At 41.0% G+C, this 17,168-nt stretch overlaps 4 protein-coding genes across 6 annotated transcripts; 3 read left to right on the plus strand and 1 right to left on the minus strand.

The window, feature by feature from the left end:
* The first annotated feature begins 159 nt into the window (after positions 1-159).
* Positions 160-2,975, plus strand: zgc:101765 (uncharacterized protein LOC450036 homolog). Of its 2 annotated transcripts, none has more exons than XM_054601676.1 (6): positions 160-342; positions 729-1,027; positions 1,333-1,478; positions 1,735-1,874; positions 2,025-2,183; positions 2,293-2,975. In XM_054601676.1, the coding sequence occupies exons 2-6, from the start codon at positions 789-791 to the stop codon at positions 2,470-2,472; spliced, it is 864 nt and encodes a 287-aa protein (XP_054457651.1). In that variant the 5' UTR covers positions 160-342; positions 729-788; the 3' UTR covers positions 2,473-2,975. The 2 variants fall into 2 exon arrangements, with proteins under 2 accessions (XP_054457651.1, XP_054457652.1); XM_054601677.1 differs by having other exon boundaries at positions 831-1,027.
* A 1,187-nt stretch (positions 2,976-4,162) lies between these two features.
* On the plus strand, positions 4,163-7,342 carry LOC129093453 (glyoxal reductase-like). Its single transcript, XM_054601479.1, has 6 exons — positions 4,163-4,314; positions 4,930-5,220; positions 5,541-5,686; positions 5,920-6,059; positions 6,122-6,280; positions 6,412-7,342. Exons 2-6 carry the CDS (start codon positions 4,970-4,972, stop codon positions 6,589-6,591), a joined length of 876 nt encoding a protein of 291 aa, XP_054457454.1. The 5' UTR covers positions 4,163-4,314; positions 4,930-4,969; the 3' UTR covers positions 6,592-7,342.
* A 1,429-nt stretch (positions 7,343-8,771) lies between these two features.
* On the plus strand, positions 8,772-11,857 carry LOC129093540 (glyoxal reductase-like). Of its 2 annotated transcripts, none has more exons than XM_054601589.1 (6): positions 8,772-8,859; positions 9,463-9,753; positions 10,074-10,219; positions 10,453-10,592; positions 10,668-10,826; positions 10,958-11,857. In XM_054601589.1, the coding sequence occupies exons 2-6, from the start codon at positions 9,503-9,505 to the stop codon at positions 11,135-11,137; spliced, it is 876 nt and encodes a 291-aa protein (XP_054457564.1). In that variant the 5' UTR covers positions 8,772-8,859; positions 9,463-9,502; the 3' UTR covers positions 11,138-11,857. The 2 variants fall into 2 exon arrangements, with proteins under 2 accessions (XP_054457564.1, XP_054457565.1); XM_054601590.1 differs by having other exon boundaries at positions 8,796-8,859; positions 9,473-9,753.
* An 87-nt stretch (positions 11,858-11,944) lies between these two features.
* Positions 11,945-16,966, minus strand: badb (BCL2 associated agonist of cell death b). The gene is made up of 4 exons (XM_054601591.1): positions 16,801-16,966; positions 15,818-15,976; positions 14,812-15,023; positions 11,945-14,708 (listed from the first exon to the last, which is right to left on the minus strand). The coding sequence occupies exons 1-4, from the start codon at positions 16,808-16,810 to the stop codon at positions 14,571-14,573; spliced, it is 519 nt and encodes a 172-aa protein (XP_054457566.1). The 5' UTR covers positions 16,811-16,966; the 3' UTR covers positions 11,945-14,570.
* Positions 16,967-17,168: the final 202 nt, after the last annotated feature.

Genomic DNA, 17,168 nt, shown 5'->3' on the forward strand with positions numbered 1-17,168 from the left:
TCAAACGCCTTACTCGCCTCGTGATTGGCTGGACAGGGCTAATTCCCGCCTTCCGGTCGCTCGGCCTTCAGTGATTAGCTAGATCTTCTTCCAATCAGCGGCTCCAGAGCAGGTGTCACTATGGCGACGGAGAAAACCGCCCAACATGTCACATGACTGTCAGCTGACCACGTGTAGCCTGAAGCGGTAGTTGTAAACATTGCTCTCTCGGGGTGAAGTTAGATGTTTTTTTGCCTTTTCTAACGCGTGACTTTTTCTTAAGTAACGCTCCGAGAATACGCAACAAGTCGTCTTATTTATGCACCACTCCCTAAAGAGAATTCAGCTGGAAAGACCCAAAAGGTAAGATGAAAACAATAGTTATTGTTCACCATAGCATCCTTATGGCGTTCCTACTCCATACAATGGTATTGTAAGTTAACACCTTTGACATCATACAATGTGTGTAGCCTACTCTCTGTCACACAGAGCCACATTGTAAGCCTACTTATAGTTGCATTGTGTCTTCATTGTAACACTGTACTAAAAGCTAATGTTACTAATGTTTCAGCCGTCTAACAACAGAACATAGTAGCATCATGGGTACTCATTTGCTACATCACAACACGATAACTTTCCTCTGTAATGAAACTGGTTGAAATGAGCAATGGAACACCTGCAGAAATCAGTGTATTTACTACACAACAACAATTATTTTTTTCACTAAACTCTCTCTCCCTCTTTAACAGTGTTTGGTAGACCAACTCGTCCTAAAAGCGTACCAAGATAAGAAGTGCCTCTCCAATCAGATGTCTTCTACACCTTCTGTCCTCCTAAATACGGGGCTTCAGATGCCCCTCCTGGGTTTAGGGACCTACAAGATGGTGGATCCTGAAGAAGTGTACCGGGCGGTGGAAGCAGCTCTTGATGCTGGTTATCGGGCCTTTGACAGTGCAGCCGTCTACCGGAACGAGGCTGACTTAAGCCGGGCCTTGAAGGAGCTCTTGCCCAAACATGGCCTAACCAGAGAGGATGTATTCATAACCAGGTGATGAATATGGGTTATATCCACATTGGTTAAATGCACTTATTGAAGTTGCTTATACTGAAAAAGGGCATGCTTGGGTATCAAACACGTCTTTAACTATTGCATTGTTTATTCTAACACACAAATCACCAAGCCAAATTCCTTGTATGAGTAACATACTTGGCGATAAACCGTCTCTGATTCTAATACACAGATCATAGCATTTCCTTCTCAGAGACCATATGGAGGCATTGAAGCTCAGTCAAGTTTGACCCCTCAGAGGCAAAGTTTACAATTATCAACAACCTTTCTCTTTCTCCCTACAGTAAGCTGGGCCCCAAGGATCAGGGGGAGAAAGCCATGGAAGGAGCCCTGCGTAGCCTGTCTCAGCTGGACTTGGGTTACATTGACCTCTACCTGATCCACTGGCCTGGTACACAGGGTTTGGATGTGACTGACAAGCGCAACCCAGGTAAAGAGGCAAGGTTCTCCTTCATGTATCAAAACATCATTGGAAACATAACAGTGTATGTACATGTATGTAACTCATACATATCAAATCATTTGAAGCAACTTTTTGCTTTGGACAGCTGTATCAAATGTTTTATGAATAGATGCTCCACTTACTAAGAGATACGATTGAAGCTGTCTTTTCACTTTACTCCTCCACAATGTAGTTGTTCTTGAGTAACACTGATGATGAGTTCCTAATTAATATTTGATTCCAGGTAACCGAGCTCAGAGTTGGGCCTCACTGGAGGAGCTGCATGCCCAGGGGAAGCTGAAGGCCATTGGAGTGTCAAACTACACACCAGCACACATGAGAGAACTGATGCAGAGCTGCAAAGTCCCTCCTGCAGTGCTACAGGTAGGATGAATGAGAGAGAGAGTGAAAGGAGAATGGATGACATTATAAAATACATAATGAGACACAGAAGGAAAATAAAAAGAGAAAAAAAAAAGTTTATGCATTTCATTTTTTGATTGATTGATTGTTTTTTGTTGTTTTTTTCTCCAGGTAGAGTTTCACCCCAGGCTGTGCCAGACAGAGCTGAGGAAAGTGTGTGAGGAGTATCAAGTGTGTTTCCAAGCGTACTCTTCTTTAGGGAAAGGACAGCTGGTCACTGACCCTGTGGTCATGGAGGTGGCAAAGAACTGTGAACGCACCCCTGCACAGGTAAACACAAACATCTTGATTAAAGGCCTTTTAGGGCCAGCCTATGACTACTACCTTCTCCGTGTTCAAAACATTTAAAAAACATTAAGGTCCTTTTGTTCCCCTTCAGGTCCTTTTGCGCTGGGCTGTGCAGCAGGGCGTGCCAGTGCTCCCCAAGTCGTCAAATCCAGAGAGAATAAAGGACAATGCCAGACTTTTTGACTTCACCTTGAGCGACACAGACATGGACAGACTGTCAGCCTTGGACTGTGGGCAAAAGTATTGCTGGGATCCATCAGAAGTTGCTTGATAGACCACAATTGTAACACACATTGTCTTCCATGATGCCTCTTAAATGCTGTTCTTTAGCTCGGACTGGCAGTGATGCAGCGGTGGGAAACCACCACCAGTATAAGTGGGAACTTGGAGTTATGACAGAGGCAGCTCAGTTACATGACAAATACACTTGGCGAATGTATTGATTAAGATAAAATGTATGAGATATAAGACAGTTCAAGTAATATTTTGAACAATATTGGTGAGTAAGTGCCATAAAACCCCTGGGCTTTTCAGGCTGTAGATTTATACTGAACAAAAAAAGTATTTAATGTGCCAACATTTTAAGACCACTTCCATATTCTTTGTTGCCTCATGCTGTTCTTAAATCATACTCTAACTAACACTACTGTGGCTTGTGGGTTGTAGCTTCCCATTTGAGTTGTCTATGAATTAACACATACTTAAAATATGCAATTTTCAAAGTGTCCTTTGTACTGGATAATTCTGAAAAAAATTACACAATTACGAAACTCACTTTAAAATCTCTTGCATCATTTATTGAGGACAGAACATACCAGAAGTGTCACAGCTGTTAAGAAAATCCATCTTGATTAAAAATACCAGCTTTGTAGAATCAAGTTTCGTCAAAAGGGAAGGAGAAGGCCTGCAGGGGCATGACTAACGTAGGGTTTGAGCAACAAATATCTGAGAATATTCTAAAATTGATGGCCTGTTGGTTCACAGGGCAACTAAAATACAGGACATGTCCACATATCAACATCACTGAAATTGGTTTAGCTAAGTAGTCAGGACATATTTCAATAGACTACACTACTAAATGCCTCATGTCAGTTAATGCAGTTAGTATTTAAACATTTAAATACTGTCAGACATTCCTCTCTCTCTCTCTCTCTTTCTCTCTCTCTCTCTCTCTCTCTCTCTTGTGGAACAACCCACACTGTCACATGACTTTTAGTTTACCACGTGTTGCCGTAAGGCGAATGCCTCGTCGTAAACATTCCTGTCTGTACTGTGGTGAAAGATAGAAGTACGGTATTCAATTCATACACACATAATTCAGCAGAAAGCGTTCTGTAATATAAAATAATCATGACAGCAGTATTAACCAACACACTTCACCTTATTAGTGTCATGTAAATATTACATTCATATGTATAAATGCACACATACAATTATCGAGCACAGTATATTTTGTTCATGCTTTCACATCACACTATCACTGTGCACATTGCGGTAAATGTTATGAGTTCTCTTTGAAGGTCAAATACTCCGGTCAGGGCGTTCTAGTGCCTGGCCGTACGATGGAAAAGGAACAGAGACACATAAAGAAGGATGAGCTCATGCTGCAGAGAAACCAGATCAAAGAAACCCAGTTTCACTAACTGATAAGGCCCTCAGAAAGTCTCCTCTCTGTAGAAAACTAACAAAGAATAAGATAAGGAGATAGAACAGATTGCCCAATAAAACCCGTTCACACCAGATTCGCACATGTACACTCGACAACATACACACACACTGAAAGATGACAGCAACCAATGGGACGTGAGCCAGTGTGGGCGGATATGCCCAGAGCTCCAACCAGGCCGCTTACAGCTAAAACAAGCACCGCCTGCTACTTTAATATTTGACCAATAGGCTCCCTAAAGGAGAACCTATGAAATCCACTGCACACCTTGTCCAAGTGCCTTTTTACTTTGGTACTCTAACTCTGTTAGACATCCATAATTAGGACCGTGCACGTATAAATGCCGGAAATGTAATACTCTCACTAAGCTTGCAATAAAGCGTTTTGACTTTAACTCAACTGTTTCTCTCTGGTGTCTGACGAATCCTAATCACAACAGTTCACAAGGTGAGGTGAAAATATGAATAATCTTTAAAGGTGGCATTGAATGTCGTGACCACTTGGCTACCACCAAGCTCCTTACATTATTATTCATCCACTGTGACGTTTCCACGTCTTAAACTCTTCAGTCTTAACGCACATTGTGACATTCAACTTCTCTTAAACAGCGTCTTTGTGGCAATGTTCTAATGTTCTAATGTTCTAATGTTCTAAAACGGCGACATAGCAGGTTGATAGTAATGGTGTTTGTCCTCTACTGGGACGTCCCAGCGTTCTAACACTGCAGCAGAGATGAGCGTCCCGATATTCCACCGATGCAAACCTTGATAATGTCATTTTGGAGTGTGTTTCATACAATGTTTGTTCTCACTTTTCATTGTACTGTTAGCTGCATGTGACGCACCAACGTGTTAGCATCATTGGTACTCATTTGCTAAATTACAACGCACTGCCCCTCCTCTATTACAAAACTAGTTGCTAAAGGGCAATGGAGAAACAGTAGAAATCAAAGTCCACCCAGTGAAGTACCAGTACAGAAACAACCACGTTGATGTTTACTACTCCAGAAAATCTTCCATTTATCTCTCTCTCTCTCTCTCTCTCTCTCTCTCTCTTTAACAGTGTTTGGTAGACCAAGCAGTCCAAATCAGGGTAAAATCAGATGTCTTCCCCTGCCTCCAGTATCCCTTCTGTCCTCCTAAATACAGGGGTTCAGATGCCCCTCCTGGGTTTAGGGACCTACACGTTGGTGGATCCTGAAGAAGTGTACCGGGCTGTGGATGCAGCTCTGGATGCTGGTTATCGGGCCTTTGACAGTGCAGCCATCTACCAGAATGAAACTGCCCTTGGCCAAGCCTTTAAGGAGCTCTTGCCAAAACATGGCCTAACCAGAGAAGATGTATTCATAACCAGGTGATGTATATAGGCTTGTATGCACAGCTTGTCAGCGGATAAGTGACCTTTTGATCCATTACAGTGCATAAGGCAGAGCATTTTGTTCTAGCAATTAGATAAACATGCCTGTCATCTTGAATACAGCTGGAATTTAAACTAAATAACTACTATTGAAGCTGAATAACATAACAAATGCCTGCCTATACTGGCTTTGTTATCATACCCAGATCATATGATGTTCTTCTCAGAGACCATATGGAGGCACTGAAGCTCAGTCAAGTTTGTCCCTCAAAGGCAAAGTCTACAATTCTCAACCAGCTCTCTCTTTCTCCCTGCAGTAAGCTGGACCCCGAGGATCAGGGGGAGAAAGCCATGGAAGGAGCCCTGCGTAGCCTGTCTCAGCTGGACTTGGGTTACATTGACCTCTACCTGATTCACTGGCCTGGTACAGAGGGTTTGGATGTGACTGACAAGCGCAACCCAGGTAAACAGTCCAGAATCAATGGAAACATAACAGTATGTAAATATATGTAACACATAAGTATCAAATCATTTGAAGCAACTTTTTGCTTTGGACAGCTGTATCAAATGTTTTATGAATAGATGCTCCACTTACTAAGAGATACGATTGAAGCTGTCTTTTCACTTTACTCCTCCACAATGTAGTTGTTCTTGAGTAACACTGATGATGAGTTCCTAATTAATATTTGATTCCAGGTAACCGAGCTCAGAGTTGGGCCTCACTGGAGGAGCTGCATGCCCAGGGGAAGCTGAAGGCCATTGGAGTGTCAAACTACACACCAGCACACATGAGAGAACTGATGCAGAGCTGCAAAGTCCCTCCTGCAGTGCTACAGGTAGGATGAATGAGAGTGAAAGGAGGATAGATGACATTATAATATATTTTGTGTTTCTTCAGGTAGAGTTTCACCCCAGGCTGTGCCAGACAGAGCTGAGGAAAGTGTGTGAGGAGTATCAAGTGTGTTTCCAAGCGTTCTCTTCTTTAGGGACAGGACAGCTGGTCACTGACCCTGTGGTCATGGAGGTGGCAAAGAACTGTGAACGGAGCCCTGCACAGGTAAACACACACAGCAAAATGTGTATTGTCTTTTTAGGCCAGCCTTATTGACACAGTGTTAAATAAAGACATTTTTATTTTTTTTTAGTACAAAAACTTGGAAAACATTTAGGTCTTTTCTTCCCCTTCAGGTCCTTTTGCGCTGGGCTGTGCAGCAGGGCGTCCCAGTCATCCCGAAATCTTCAAATCCAGAGAGAATAAAGGACAATACCAGGCTTTTTGACTTCACACTGAGTGACACAGACATGGACGGACTGTCAGCTTTGGACTGTGGCCACAAATACTGTCCGGATGCAGCACTAGTGGTTTGATAAACCACAAGTGAAATAATAATTCTAAACTTGTATAGCACCCTTCAAACTAGAAATGTAAGACAAAGGGCTTTGCATGAAGGAAGATAGACATAGATGAACATAATAACACTGAAAAATAAAACACACTGTCCTCCATGATGCCTCTTCCAGGGTTCCCAAACATTATCACCAGTGAAAACTTTTCCATAATATTTGCCCCTATTTTCATGACTTAATCTGAGCTGTTATAAGTAAATAAGTAGGCCTATATAGCGATAATATGGTGCATTAAAAAAAATAGCCAAGCCAATGTATAATCAAATCTCTTCCAACCCAATTTCTTGGACTTTAAAACAGTTTATCAGGAATTTAAGAGAACCCTGCTCTCTAATGCGGCTGATGTTTAGCTCTGACTGGCAGCGGTACAGACAAGGACAGCTGAGTTGCATAGCAAATGCACTGGGCTAATGTATTGAGGTTTAGGTAAATGTATGTACTGAGATATCTGAGAGTTCAAGTAACATTTTAGACAACATTTGCCAGTAGGTTGTCCTGTTTGTTTTGACCCATATGCCATGAAACATTGATCCTTTTCAGGCAGTAGATGTGTTGCTAACTGATTCCTAAAAATCTTTTCTTTTAACAAATATGTCATATTTTAAGACAAATCCCATATTTAAAGTTATATTATGGCATTTGTGTTCTAGCTTTCCCCATTTGAATTGTCAATGAATAACCACAAATTTGCAATAAAAGAAATATGGCATTTTCATGTCCTTTTGTACAGGGTAATTTTACAGAGAATAACACAGGAGACTCACTTTAAAATCACTCTTAAAATTATTTATTCAGGACAGCATATACAAGAAGTTTAAAAGCTGTAGAGAAAATTTACAAAAGTCATTAAAAAATGAGAAGGAATCCAACAAATAAAAAGGAAATATTACAATGCAAATTTCTCCACACACACATCTGTAGATTCAAGTAATACCAAGGATGGTCGCAAAGCTCCAGGTGCCCAGGTAGGTTTCCTCTCTGAGGTGTGTTCACTGCCACAAATGTTTCAAAATCACAACCTTACTTCTTCTGAAAAGGCTTTTCCAACATTCGCCATTATACTATTTTTCTCACAGTTGTGACAGCGAACGCACCGCCACATTATCGTGCTTTTTTTTTTCTCTAGCGCAGTAGGTGACAGCGAGCTGTAAAGTTTAAGGCGGTAATTGAGTAAACAGACAAGGCTGGTTATGAGGCGTCACATCACAGGTTACAACATGTTCAAGGCAGTTCATGACAATATTAAACTCTTACATTTCATATCCATATCTGGCCCCGAACTCTCTACAACATGTACATATTCTTGCCAACTGATTCAACTTTACTGCTTGTGTCAAAGTACAGCTACGGTCTAGTAGCAGTGACTTCTCATGGGGCCCAATTACTTTATTACTCATTCCTAATTTCCCTATTAGTGTGTGTGTGAGAAATCCAATAGCATAAAGTGGAGGAGTCACTTTTTCTTTTGTTTCTTAAATGTAACAGCATAGTCTAACTGCATTAATTGAGTCGGGAGCTTGATACCAGATACCAAAATGTTTCAGTGAATTTGTCTTACAGAGTCAGGGTTGCATGACACCAAACGATGAATCTTAAAAAATGGTGGTGCCATTGAGATTGTCTAGAATGCTCTGATTAAAAAAAATGGTTAAAACTTAACCAAGTTTAGGAAAAAGCTTTTAAAAAAAAAAAAAAAAAGGTAGGAGAAAAGTTTTTAAGACAATACAAATGCAGCCCCTTAGCATGCACACCCGAGCACTTCACAACTCAACCCTACAAGTCGAGAGGAAGAGAGTAAGACATAAGTAGAACAAACCTATTACCATGTTCAATAATCACATATCGATAAACAAGTCACAATTAGCCTCATCATATTTACCAAGCTGTGTAGAAGTGCTGATCGTGGCTTGATATCATTAATATGAATAACACCCACAATTGCCATATTGTGTGTAGTATGTGCGGAGTTGTCTTAAATAGACTACACTACTAAATGCCTCATGTCAGTTAATGCAGTTAGTATTTAAACATTTAAATACTGTCAGACATTCCTCTCTCTCTCTCTCTCTCTCTTGTGGAACAACCCACACTGTCACATGACTTTTAGTTTACCACGTGTTGCCGTAAGGCGAATGCCTCGTCGTAAACATGCCTGTCTGTACTGTGGTAAAAGATAGAAGTACGGTATTCAATTCATACACACATAATTCAGCAGAAAGCGTTCACAAGGTGAGGTGAAAATATGAATAATCTTTAAAGGTGGCATTGAATGTCGTGACCACTTGGCTACCACCAAGCTCCTTACATTATTATTCATCCACTGTGACGTTTCCACGTCTTAAACTCTTCAGTCTTAACGCACATTGTGACATTCAACTTCTCTTAAACAGCGTCTTTGTGGCAATGTTCTAATGTTCTAATGTTCTAATGTTCTAAAACGGCGACATAGCAGGTTGATAGTAATGGTGTTTGTCCTCTACTGGGACGTCCCAGCGTTCTAACACTGCAGCAGAGATGAGCGTCCCGATATTCCACCGATGCAAACCTTGATAATGTCATTTTGGAGTGTGTTTCATACAATGTTTGTTCTCACTTTTCATTGTACTGTTAGCTGCATGTGACGCACCAACGTGTTAGCATCATTGGTACTCATTTGCTAAATTACAACGCACTGCCCCTCCTCTATTACAAAACTAGTTGCTAAAGGGCAATGGAGAAACAGTAGAAATCAAAGTCCACCCAGTGAAGTACCAGTACAGAAACAACCACGTTGATGTTTACTACTCCAGAAAATCTTCCATTTATCTCTCTCTCTCTCTCTCTCTTTAACAGTGTTTGGTAGACCAAGCAGTCCAAATCAGGGTAAAATCAGATGTCTTCCCCTGCCTCCAGTATCCCTTCTGTCCTCCTAAATACAGGGGTTCAGATGCCCCTCCTGGGTTTAGGGACCTACACGTTGGTGGATCCTGAAGAAGTGTACCGGGCTGTGGATGCAGCTCTGGATGCTGGTTATCGGGCCTTTGACAGTGCAGCCGTCTACCAGAATGAAACTGCCCTTGGCCAAGCCTTTAAGGAGCTCTTGCCAAAACATGGCCTAACCAGAGAAGATGTATTCATAACCAGGTGATGTATATAGGCTTGTATGCACAGCTTGTCAGCGGATAAGTGACCTTTTGATCCATTACAGTGCATAAGGCAGAGCATTTTGTTCTAGCAATTAGATAAACATGCCTGTCATCTTGAATACAGCTGGAATTTAAACTATATAACTACTATTGAAGCTGAATAACATAACAAATGCCTGCCTATACTGGCTTTGTTATCATACCCAGATCATATGATGTTCTTCTCAGAGACCATATGGAGGCACTGAAGCTCAGTCAAGTTTGTCCCTCAAAGGCAAAGTCTACAATTCTCAACCAGCTCTCTCTTTCTCCCTGCAGTAAGCTGGGCTCCAAGGATCAGGGGGAGAAAGCCATGGAAGGAGCCCTGCGTAGCCTGTCTCAGCTGGACTTGGGTTACATTGACCTCTACCTGATTCACTGGCCTGGTACAGAGGGTTTGGATGTGACTGACAAGCGCAACCCAGGTAAACAGTCCAGAATCAATGGAAACATAACAGTATGTAAATATATGTAACACATAAGTATCAAATCATTTGAAGCAACTTTTTGCTTTGGCCAGCTGTATCAAATGTTTTATGAATAGATGCTCCACTTACTAAGAGATACGATTGAAGCTGTCTTTTCACTTTACTCCTCCACAATGTAGTTGTTCTTGAGTAACACTGATGATGAGTTCCTAATTAATATTTGATTCCAGGTAACCGAGCTCAGAGTTGGGCCTCACTGGAGGAGCTGCATGCCCAGGGGAAGCTGAAGGCCATTGGAGTGTCAAACTACACACCAGCACACATGAGAGAACTGATGCAGAGCTGCAAAGTCCCTCCTGCAGTGCTACAGGTAGGATGAATGAGAGTGAAAGGAGGATAGATGACATTATAATATACTTATATTATATATTTTGTGTTTCTTCAGGTAGAGTTTCACCCCAGGCTGTGCCAGACAGAGCTGAGGAAAGTGTGTGAGGAGTATCAAGTGTGTTTCCAAGCGTACTCTTCTTTAGGGAAAGGACAGCTGGTCACTGACCCTGTGGTCATGGAGGTGGCAAAGAACTGTGAACGGAGCCCTGCACAGGTAAACACACACAGCAAAATGTGTATTGTCTTTTTAGGCCAGCCTTATTGACACAGTGTTAAATAAAGACATTTTTATTTTTTTTTAGTACAAAAACTTGGAAAACATTTAGGTCTTTTCTTCCCCTTCAGGTCCTTTTGCGCTGGGCTGTGCAGCAGGGCGTCCCAGTCATCCCGAAATCTTCAAATCCAGAGAGAATAAAGGACAATACCAGGCTTTTTGACTTCACACTGAGTGACACAGACATGGACGGACTGTCAGCTTTGGACTGTGGCCGCAAATACTGTCGGGATGCAGCACTAGTGGTTTGATAAACCACAAGTGAAATAATAATTCTAAACTTGTATAGCACCCTTCAAACTAGAAATGTAAGACAAAGGGCTTTGCATGAAGGAAGATAGACATAGATGAACATAATAACACTGAAAAATAAAACACACTGTCCTCCATGATGCCTCTTCCAGGGTTCCCAAACATTATCACCAGTGAAAACTTTTCCATAATATTTGCCCCTATTTTCATGACTTAATCTGAGCTGTTATAAGTAAATAAGTAGGCCTATATAGCGATAATATGGTGCATTAAAAAAAATAGCCAAGCCAATGTATAATCAAATCTCTTCCAACCCAATTTCTTGGACTTTTTCAGGAATTTAAGAGAACCCTGGTCTCTAATGCGGCTGATGTTTAGCTCTGACTGGCAGCGGTACAGACAAGGACAGCTGAGTTGCATAGCAAATGCACTGGGCTAATGTATTGAGGTTTAGGTAAATGTATGTACTGAGATATCTGAGAGTTCAAGTAACATTTTAGACAACATTTGCCAGTAGGTTGTCCTGTTTGTTTTGACCCATATGCCATGAAACATTGATCCTTTTCAGGCAGTAGATGTGTTGCTAACTGATTCCTAAAAATCTTTTCTTTTAACAAATATGTCATATTTTAAGACAAATCCCATATTTAAAGTTATATTATGGCATTTGTGTTCTAGCTTTCCCCATTTGAATTGTCAATGAATAACCACAAATTTGCAATAAAAGAAATATGGCATTTTCATGTCCTTTTGTACAGGGTAATTTTACAGAGAATAACACAGGAGACTCACTTTAAAATCACTCTTAAAATTATTTATTCAGGACAGCATATACAAGAAGTTTAAAAGCTGTAGAGAAAATTTACAAAAGTCATTAAAAAATGAGAAGGAATCCAACAAATAAAAAGGAAATATTACAATGCAAATTTCTCCACACACACATCTGTAGATTCAAGTAATACCAAGGATGGTCGCAAAGCTCCAGGTGCCCAGGTAGGTTTCCTCTCTGAGGTGTGTTCACTGCCACAAATGTTTCAAAATCACAACCTTACTTCTTCTGAAAAGGCTTTTCCAACATTCGCCATTATACTATTTTTCTCACAGTTGTGACAGCGAACGCACCGCCACATTATCGTGCTTTTTTTTTTCTCTAGCGCAGTAGGTGACAGCGAGCTGTAAAGTTTAAGGCGGTAATTGAGTAAACAGACAAGGCTGGTTATGAGGCGTCACATCACAGGTTACAACATGTTCAAGGCAGTTCATGACAATATTAAACTCTTACATTTCATATCCATATCTGGCCCCGAACTCTCTACAACATGTACATATTCTTGCCAACTGATTCAACTTTACTGCTTGTGTCAAAGTACAGCTACGGTCTAGTAGCAGTGACTTCTCATGGGGCCCAATTACTTTATTACTCATTCCTAATTTCCCTATTAGTGTGTGTGTGAGAAATCCAATAGCATAAAGTGGAGGAGTCACTTTTTCTTTTGTTTCTTAAATGTAACAGCATAGTCTAACTGCATTAATTGAGTCGGGAGCTTGATACCAGATACCAAAATGTTTCAGTGAATTTGTCTTACAGAGTCAGGGTTGCATGACACCAAACGATGAATCTTAAAAAATGGTGGTGCCATTGAGATTGTCTAGAATGCTCTGATTAAAAAAAAATGGTTAAAACTTAACCAAGTTTAGGAAAAAGCTTTAAAAAAAGGTAGGAGAAAAGTTTTTAAGACAATACAAATGCAGCCCCTTAGCATGCACACCCGAGCACTTCACAACTCAACCCTACAAGTCGAGAGGAAGAGAGTAAGACATAAGTAGAACAAACCTATTACCATGTTCAATAATCACATATCGATAAACAAGTCACAATTAGCCTCATCATATTTACCAAGCTGTGTAGAAGTGCTGATCGTGGCTTGATATCATTAATATGAATAACACCCACAATTGCCATATTGTGTGTAGTATGTGCGGAGTAGTCTTAAAAAGCCTGAATATAATACATAAAAAGCAAATGTAGCCTCAGATCAGCACTCCTACCCTGATAGAATGAGATTCCATTTTATTCACATCCCAATGCAGATCAGAGTGAATAACTTGTATTTAATTGTTCTATAAACCCAACAGGACTGGCAACTGATTCAACAAACTTCACAAATAGTTTGGAAAAGCCAAGTTTACATCCTCTCCACCTGTGTTTCAATGTGACTTAGACTCTCTAAACCCATCTTCTATACACACTGGTACTGAATAAATGAGGCCAAAGGCTAGTGTGTTGGCTCCTCGTAAAGCAGTTAGTTCATCCCCACCCACATCTTTAAATAAGCACATCAACATTTATCACAACAGCCATGGATTGTACACTGCCTATTGCTAGGTTGGCCAAACTTATTAAATAGCATGGCCCCCTTGTAAAATAGGAACTTGTCAAATAAACTTCTGGCTCAACCACGTCGCTCATAACCCCCCACCCCTGAAATTTGATAAAATATTCACAACATATTTACACATAAAAGTTACAAAGTCTGTTTTTTCTTTGCTCATCCAAGACTTGAAAAAGATAGATTCATATTGGTTTGTGCTTTAATATGTACGTTTAATGTCATTTTCTCCAGATATAATCTAACCCTGAAGTTTTACAAAAGATAGTATTTCTGTATCATCTGAGATTGTCCTTGTACAAGATTGTTCTTCTTTTGATAAATTTGAGATATAAAGCAGTTAATGATAGTCAAGTATGGTCGTTTAAATGGTACTGGCTTGCAGGTTGTAGAACAGGAAGTTGGATAATGGCCCCTAGTTGAATATATTAAAAAATCCTTCCCTTTTATACTCTTGCCTGCAGGTTATTTTGCCACACCACTGCAGTGGAGGAAGGAAATTCTCAGTATTCAAAGTGGCCCTCTTAAAGTCAGGTGTTTTGAGTTCAGTGCATGAATCTCTCCATCTACAGTATATTGCATAATGTTGATGGGAGAGACAACTGAAGTAGTAAGTGGTCACCGCTCAGATCCATTTCTATCTTTCTTTGTGTTCAAGAGATCATGTCTCCTCTCTTGGCCCATCATTGTATCCATTCTATGGGGTTCAGATCGCCAACAGTCTATCCTCACGTCTGACTGACCTTTACCATTTCACAGTGTGCTGCTCAGCAATATCTTTAACATCACAACCAACACAAATACAAAACAAGTTTATTTATATGTAGTTACCAATGTCGTATAAAAATGACATGACTAGGATGGGACGCTTAGCCATGCCTTTTGTGTTTTTTTTGTTTGTTCTAACCAACCTTTCATCCGTCCCTTCTCAGAGCAGGTCTTTTTGTTCTCTTCTCAATGTTCTCTTGGCTTCCCCACTGCTTTCCTCTGATCCCCATCGATTCCTTGAACCCTGCGTCACTCTTATTTCCTCTCTCGTTGCCTATTCAGTGCGTTGCGTGTGGTTTTCGTGGAGATTGTTCTCTCCCTCCATCTCCTGGTGACTAAAGAGGTAGCTCCACCAGCTCCTAGAGTGGTGCATCTGATTGGCCGTCCCAGCACTCCTCACCCTCTTCATTTCCTGCGCGAAATATAGAGACAGTGTTAAGTTAGAAAAAAAGAATTGGTTTTAGTAGGAAAACCCCCTTAAACCCTCCTTCCATCCTCTGACCCCTCATTCTCACCCCTTTGTCTAGCAGGCTGTCGAACTCGTCGCTCATCCTTCGGAGCTGCCGGCCGTATTTCTTGGCTGCCCACAAAGCGGGGGGCGCCGACTTGGACCGTACTCTGAACGGAGCTCCGTCAGTGGGCGTACCAGCCTCGTCTGGCCAGAGCTCCTCGTCTCTGGAGACGGTTGAGGCGTGGGACTCTGAGTTCAGCCTTATTCGACCAGTCCCTAAGGGAGACAAAGGTGAGAAGGGGTTTGTAATTCCTCACAGGAGCGGGTATAGATCAACATACAAGGGAGCAATAAGGAAATACAAGACATTTGCAGGATTACAGCAAATTTTCCCGCTATGGGACTAATAAAGGATTATCTTGACAATTTTGATCACAGTTATAACTTTGCTGTTTTATTTCCTTATTGCTCTCTTGTATGTCAAACTGTGGGGGTTAAATCAAAATAACTTCTCTCTTTACTGCTTTGAATAGAGTAAGGGCTATTCTAAATGCAAAATAGGTTAGCTTCCAACTAATAATTAATTCTCATACTGTTAAACCTATGTGACAAAAAGCACGTTTGATTTCTTCAAAATTAGACCTTAGAGACAAAGCCAAGAAATGGCAGTACAAAATAGGAGGATAAAAAGACAGTAATGTTGCAGAGAACGATGATGAGTGGTTTGATGCACTGATATCAAACGTTTTTTTCTTCTTCTTTGTGCAAGTACAGGATCTGCATTGCAGCAGCTGTTGCAGAAAACTATATTAGAACAGAACATGTTATTGCTATTCTTTTTCTCCAAAAACTGAAAATATTATAAATAAGCAAAAGAGCAGTCGTGGGTTTAGGTTTTAAATATACATTACTGCCCTGGTGAACTACCATATGGCTAAGGTATACTGATATGCTGACAAACACTGCACCTGAAGTTTGCAAATTGCCTGCTCTGTGTTTTTTCCCCCGGTTGTAACAGCTTCACCTTTTTTTAATTTTCCCCTTTCCCACAATTCTTTGAGATTTCCTACCTGGCAGTCGGAGCTCAGGTAGGGTAAGGGAGTGGCGTTGAAGAAGCTGCTGCTCTTGCACAGATGACGATTGGTTATTTTGTCCTTCTCCTTCCTCCAGCTCCTCTGATGGATCTGACTCGCTGTCGGAAATAGTAAAGTGTGCAGCCATCGTGACATCTAGAGAAGTAGGATTAGAAACAGGGAAGCATTAAGAATAACCAATGTTATGTATATTGCATACACGGAAATGCCCAGAAGTAGTTTCCCATGCTGTACACGAAGACTTCCCCCTCTTAGATGATACATCTAAGAATTGGTTGTTTTAATCTTAATCCACTGAGATTTCTTTAGACGATCAGTCATTTTTTATGCTTTATTTCATGCTGAATGACTTATCTCCAAGACTATGTTATTAAGACTACAGCAGGCTAATGCTAGTGTTGCCCTGCACTTGACCTGTATTGAGAGAACTGGGAAAAGACATGTTGTTCATACAAATGAAATGACTAAAACAAGATTCATCCCTATCTCTATAATAAAGATTACAAAGAGCAAGGTGCAAAAAAAAAAAAAAAAAAAAAGCTATAGGACAAACGTGTTACCCTCTTTACTGTCAATCAGCACATTAGGTAATTATTCAAGAATCATAAAATGGCATCATCCATTGTACCACTGTTGCTGCCCCTATCTAACACACCCTGCAGCCTATCTATTTCGCTTGGCTGTCCCGGTTATTAGCCAGTCCAAAGGTATTCACATGGGAACAATCCGACTTGTTTTGACAACACCGAGACATATATTTGATATAATAACCACGTGTTGTTACACCGTCATTAAAACAACACTATAAGCCTTCTTCTCCGGTCAACACACCGACTCGCTTGTTTTGTTGTTGTTGACTGAGGAGGACAAAAGAAACTTCCTACAGGGCGGAAGCTGCTGAGGGGCTAAATTGGCTAACGCAGTATGTAAAAGAAAGGAGCATGCATGAGTTTCCTTACCCGAAATCATTATAGCTTGCGCCCGAAAAGTGCGAGTGTGTCCTTAGTTGGCCTCATGTGGCCGCAGCTGTTGTTTTTGATGTCGGCGTCTTGTCTTTTTTTTACTGTACAATTCAGTTTAGCTCCTCTCTCACCCAATCGCTGCGCGTCACTGCACCGCCGCTGCGCGCTGACGTCACTGTTGCGAGCTAGGACTGGGCTGGGGCTTTGTTTGTTTATCCGGCTTACCGTAGCGTCCGGTGTAGAGGCGCAGCAGGATTTAATATGCACTGAAGTCTGATTAATATTTCTATGCATCTATTTTAATTTATGTCGGTGTTGGGATTCAGATCCTACACCAAAATAAAAGTAATAATACCACCGTTTTA

This window comes from Anoplopoma fimbria, chromosome 7, assembly GCF_027596085.1.
Source record: "Anoplopoma fimbria isolate UVic2021 breed Golden Eagle Sablefish chromosome 7, Afim_UVic_2022, whole genome shotgun sequence".
Taxonomy (NCBI): Eukaryota; Metazoa; Chordata; class Actinopteri; order Perciformes; family Anoplopomatidae; genus Anoplopoma; species Anoplopoma fimbria.

What these genes read in the sequence shown, in the direction of transcription:
- badb (XM_054601591.1), bottom strand. An exon ending in ACCTGAGCTCCGACTGCCAG is followed by an intron (nt 15,024 to 15,817) that starts GTAGGAAATCTC and finishes TGTCTCCCTTAG; the next exon opens with GGACTGGTCGAATAAGGCTG. An exon ending in ACAGCCTGCTAGACAAAGGG is followed by an intron (nt 14,709 to 14,811) that starts GTGAGAATGAGG and finishes TATTTCGCGCAG; the next exon opens with GAAATGAAGAGGGTGAGGAG.
- LOC129093540 (XM_054601589.1), top strand. Translation starts at nt 9,503, where the DNA reads ATGTCTTCCCCTGCCTCCAGTATCCCTTCTGTCCTCCTAAATACAGGG. An exon ending in GACTGACAAGCGCAACCCAG is followed by an intron (nt 10,220 to 10,452) that starts GTAAACAGTCCA and finishes ATTTGATTCCAG; the next exon opens with GTAACCGAGCTCAGAGTTGG. An exon ending in TCCCTCCTGCAGTGCTACAG is followed by an intron (nt 10,593 to 10,667) that starts GTAGGATGAATG and finishes GTGTTTCTTCAG; the next exon opens with GTAGAGTTTCACCCCAGGCT.
- zgc:101765 (XM_054601676.1), top strand. Translation starts at nt 789, where the DNA reads ATGTCTTCTACACCTTCTGTCCTCCTAAATACGGGGCTTCAGATGCCC. An exon ending in TCCCTCCTGCAGTGCTACAG is followed by an intron (nt 1,875 to 2,024) that starts GTAGGATGAATG and finishes TTTTTTCTCCAG; the next exon opens with GTAGAGTTTCACCCCAGGCT. An exon ending in GTGAACGCACCCCTGCACAG is followed by an intron (nt 2,184 to 2,292) that starts GTAAACACAAAC and finishes GTTCCCCTTCAG; the next exon opens with GTCCTTTTGCGCTGGGCTGT.
- LOC129093453 (XM_054601479.1), top strand. Translation starts at nt 4,970, where the DNA reads ATGTCTTCCCCTGCCTCCAGTATCCCTTCTGTCCTCCTAAATACAGGG. An exon ending in GAAGATGTATTCATAACCAG is followed by an intron (nt 5,221 to 5,540) that starts GTGATGTATATA and finishes TTCTCCCTGCAG; the next exon opens with TAAGCTGGACCCCGAGGATC. An exon ending in GTGAACGGAGCCCTGCACAG is followed by an intron (nt 6,281 to 6,411) that starts GTAAACACACAC and finishes CTTCCCCTTCAG; the next exon opens with GTCCTTTTGCGCTGGGCTGT.